This window comes from Sinocyclocheilus rhinocerous, unplaced genomic scaffold (genome assembly GCF_001515625.1).
Source record: "Sinocyclocheilus rhinocerous isolate Xijiao unplaced genomic scaffold, SAMN03320098_v1.1 scaffold3862, whole genome shotgun sequence".
In the NCBI taxonomy this organism is placed as follows: Eukaryota; Metazoa; Chordata; class Actinopteri; order Cypriniformes; family Cyprinidae; genus Sinocyclocheilus; species Sinocyclocheilus rhinocerous.
Genome location: NW_015652266.1, coordinates 253547 through 258265, shown reverse-complemented (window position 1 = coordinate 258265; position 4719 = coordinate 253547). Strand labels below are relative to the sequence as shown.

The 4719-nt window shown below is 37.8% G+C and overlaps 1 protein-coding gene across 3 annotated transcripts in view; it reads right to left on the bottom strand.

Moving 5' to 3' along the window:
* The window catches only part of LOC107714234 (protein Dok-7-like), a 22226-nt gene that overhangs the window by 7855 nt on the left and 9652 nt on the right, over positions 1-4719 (bottom strand). For all 3 annotated transcript variants that reach the window (XM_016520037.1, XM_016520038.1, XM_016520039.1), the window contains exon 6: positions 1367-1474. In XM_016520037.1, the coding sequence (XP_016375523.1) occupies positions 1367-1474 (108 nt within the window). The remainder of the gene's footprint in view (positions 1-1366; positions 1475-4719) is intronic.

Here is a 4719-nt window from a genome sequence, read left to right as displayed (position 1 = left end):
AAGGTTATCTTTCCCTCACAACCAAAAACACACTTCTTTGGTGACATTGTTGATTTCGTGGTCTAAAAACAAAATGACAAATCCTTTTCGATCAAGACCTGTGCAGCGCTGCCAAGGACTTCTGTAACCCGAAGCTGCATTCACACGACTTTTGTCGCTGCATGTCGCCAGATGCCAGGGGCTGGCGATGACTCCCGAAAGTCACTCTTCATTTGCATAAAGTTGAAGGATTCTGAACTTTGTCGCGTCGCTGGACACGCCCCATCCAGTCGCCAACGGTCGCTGTCGCTCGTGTCACCGGGAATCGCCAGCTCTCCATTGAAATGAATGGGACTGTGTCGCTTTGTTGTTGCGTGTCGCTTGTAGTGTGAACGGGGCTTAAAGCATGTTGATGGGTTGCTCTCGCTCTGGTTGACGTGTGTGCGCGCACTCTTCCGGGAGAAGTGCCCATACAAGGAATTCCGTCCTTTATGACATCATACAGGGCCATACTCTCGGGAAAAAAAAAAATTCCGAAACTTATTCGAACCCTGAAGGAGTGTATTTGGCACAGAAATACTCCATCATACGTCCAACTAGTTTTTTGAAACTTTGGCCATGTTTAGCATGAGGATCCAACTCTTTAACAGTGTAAATGAGTCAGAATGCATGAAATAGCATTAGACCACCCCATTAAAGCCATATGACTTGTGAGAGGAACAGACTTTTACATCTATTACTACATGTTTTTCAGGAAAACTTTAGTCTGATTGGCCAATAGCTGCATTCTGTGGTCAAGTATTTTTGAATAAACAATATGTTGGACTATGGCAAGTTTCATGTCTTTTGTATCATTTTGTGCTCCCTTTCTATTTACATGATAAAATAATTCAAACTCAAATGGGTATTTCTTGCATGCTTATTTAATTATCTGGTAAACAGATAAAAACGGTAGTATAAAGTCAGTTAATCATCAAATACATCCCTTCAGGATGAAATTTCAGGCTTTAGTTTGACTACATTATCTCTTATAAAACCTGCCCTCTGACATATAATGATAATAACAGCTAACAACCTCAATTTCCGTCTTTTTTCCCCACACAAAGCATTTGAGTGGCTTTTATGTGAATGCTTATATGATCATTTTATAGTGCTTTTATGGTCCTTTTGGAGCTTGACAGACATTATGTACTGCTGCTGTATGGAATGAAATATGTAAAGATTCTTCAAAAATTACTCTTTTGTGATCCACTAAAAACAGAATGACATGAGGATGTTAATTCATTACAAACTTTTCATTTTTTATGAACCATTATTTACAAAAAAAACTTTTTATTTTAAATAAAACACCCTCCCCTGTGTTTATATTTATACTTGTGTGTGTTACCTGCACTGCTGTGGTGACTACAAATCGACAGCATACTGAGTCGTTTCTCTAGCTCACTGGCCTCCTGGCTAATCCTGTCTTCTACAGATGACGGGTTAGCACTGGGGTCTATGAAAACAGAATCTCATTCCATTTTAATTAAACTAATACAGTGAACATTCATCATTCATACACTCATGCACCATCATATATCCTTATGAATACACAAACGAAACACAAACATGCACTGATTTGTCTCTGAGCATTAAGTCATATATAATCCATCACTGTTGTATCACTGTCTCTGCTGGCAGAATTACTGGAGCCACTGGTCACATTTATCAGTTTCCACTGGTACATCACATGACACTGCCTCACAGCAATACTCTCTCACACAAGCACTCATGCACACGTGTATCCACACTCACACACGGGAAGCTTTGAGACCTCCTTTTGAATATGACAGAAGGCTGGTAATCATTCTCTTTCACAATAGAATTTATCAGGACACTGAACACAAAGTGCTCAAATGAGACAACAAATCAGTCAGGGGAGAACAAATAAATTAGGGGTCTCGAAAAAGACAACTGGAACAAAACAAAAGGAAAGGAACAGCAGAATATAGCATAGAAAAGTTAATATGGAGGCATAAGACTTTGCACAGTTTAGCGGTAGATACTTTTGGAATCTTATTAGCATGAAAAGTCAATTTCAAGCTGGTCTAACATAGTGCAACAAACATTCAAGTAATGCTATGAGCAGCAAATAGACTGAAAAATCTATATTTCACAAGCAAAAACAAAATTGCAAGCTGACACAGCCTCACATGTACAGCTGAGGAACAGTCCTTAGAGTGTGAAGATAAAAAGCTGAAAGAACATTTGCTTTTTGCATATTTAAAGTGGTATGTCATTGTGCAATTGATCTGTTCTGTGAAATTACTCCACAGAATACAGAATAAAGTGAGAAGCTGAAACTGAAGAGTGACTTGTACAACTTATTTATCACTGGCAAACTCTTGCACAACCTTCACTGAATGTCAAAGTTTAACATCAAATGCATTTAATTAATGACACCTAATGACAGCCAGAACAACTGCCCTGACATCTCAGTATGATGGACGACACACGAGAACTTAAAGGCAGAGTAAGGGATTTCTGGTAGCCAATGTTGATCCTCAGCGTCCGATCGCAGGCCTTCCGCTCCTTGAGTTCTCTCCAGCGCTGGAAAGCTGATCCGATATTTACACGGGTCCTACTTCTTGCCTTATCGTTCCGCAGACGTTTTCCTCTTTTGTTTTTTATCCGCCTTCTCTATCTTTCTGTCGTTCGGCTCGGCTAATGTCCGTCCCATGCACTGAACGCGCTCTCCTCCACATCACGAGTAGACACGCCCCTTATTGCTGATTGACTACAAGTTTATTTTGCAATTCGGCCCGAATCAGTTTTCTAAAGTGTTTTTGAAAAATCACTTACTCTGCCTTTAATGTAATGTGGCATTACATTAATCTGAGAATTCAGAGAATGTATTGTCATAGCCACAGAAGTAAACAAACTTTAAGGCTTTTGATTTATATATTTATACTTTCCTACAGCAATCACAGAAATGGGGAGAATTTATTGAGGAAAAAAGTACTGGGGAAAAAGTTTTCAACATGATTACAAAGCAAGCTATTATCATCATCATCAAAATTGTGCATAAAATGATTGTGTTGTCTTTGTTGTTGGTCCACAGAGAAATACAAAAATATCTGTACCAATTTTGAATAATCATATTTTTAAGGCTACGGTGCACAATGTCAATGTAATGAGGTGGGGGGGACCCTCCTGTCAAAACAAAAGTCCACACAGAATGGATCACCTCTGTAAATGGGTCTATGTAAATGAGTAGTCATTTAGCATGCACTTTTTTCCAAAGCAACACAGTACATTTATTACAAGGAACAGCCCTGGGGCAGCCTGGGCATAATATTGGAGCTTCGCAGACCAGTCTTTGTAGGGTTTTAACTATATCCTACACGCTCTCTGACTATGTAGAAAGCCATTTTAACCACAGCTGTGCTAATTTTAGCTATGAACCACAGAAAAGCTTTAAGCCACTTCATATCCATATCCTTCTTTCATGTTACTGACTGTATGTCAGCTCTACACAGGTTCCTGTTCACACAAATCATGACAGCACACAACCTTTCAGCTAGACTGTATCATTTTAGCTCAATATCACTGGCTCAGCAGCTCAATTAAATGATTCTCCGTGTTTCAACGTGGCGGTCTGATCTATAAAATGATATGTCAAACCCATTAAGGTTTAATATACTATTATGCTTACATGGTACATCTGTCTAGGACCAATCAATAAACTAAATGTGAATCTTACATTGATTTTCAGGACAATAATTCAGTATTCGGGAAGTCATGTTGGGTTCCATTAAAAAGATATGCACCACATCGATATTACTATTCTCCGTCAAGATGGAGCCATTGAGTTCCTAGATTCAAAAAGCGACTGCCATTACAAAGTAAGACTTGTTAAATTAATTTAACTTAATGAATATGACTGACTACAGCATCCTGCTACAGCTAGATATAAAAATCTGCAAGGCCTTTTCAGTAATAAAATATTACATTATAACTACTGATAACTGAAAATAATTAATTATGAAATCTGAAACCAGGCACATGAATTCATTACGAAGATAGTTTGAGAATGATTTATTAACTCTCATGTTCTGTTTGGGGTCTCAAGAGACTCCAGGAATATTTTAATAACTCATAAAAATTTTGAACATCAAATTGATATGACTTTTTAAATAATCGTATGAGAACTGATTATGAACAAAACTTAAACTAGATAGCACGTTTCAAATGCCTCGTCTTGTTAAAAATGTTACATTACTTTTGTTGGAGATCTCAGAGAATCCAATTTAAAAACATTAATTAATGCAATGATTTTTTTACATGATAAAATTCTAAATCAGTAGTTCTGCTAATTATTTATTGTTTATTTTAATTTCAAATTTCTGAGAAGTGCATGCCTACTGTGTGGTAAAACAGAAGGCTGCAGCTTCAATAATATCTGCCTACTGGGTTTTGATTAGATCAGAGGAACCTATTAAATTAAACCCAAGGGAAAATAAAAGACTCAAATATTATAATTTTTACATGAACATAATCAGAGTCTCTGGGGTTCCAAACATAAAACCAGTAGTCAGAAAACCAGTACAGTCAATCTGAGCAGAACATGAGTGTTCTGGAAGAGATAACGAGAGAGGGGGAAACTTGACACCACATATCAATCATACATAGAGCTTAGACACAGAAATGCACACACAGCTCAACCCTCTACGCACACCTTGGCAATATAATCGCCATTGG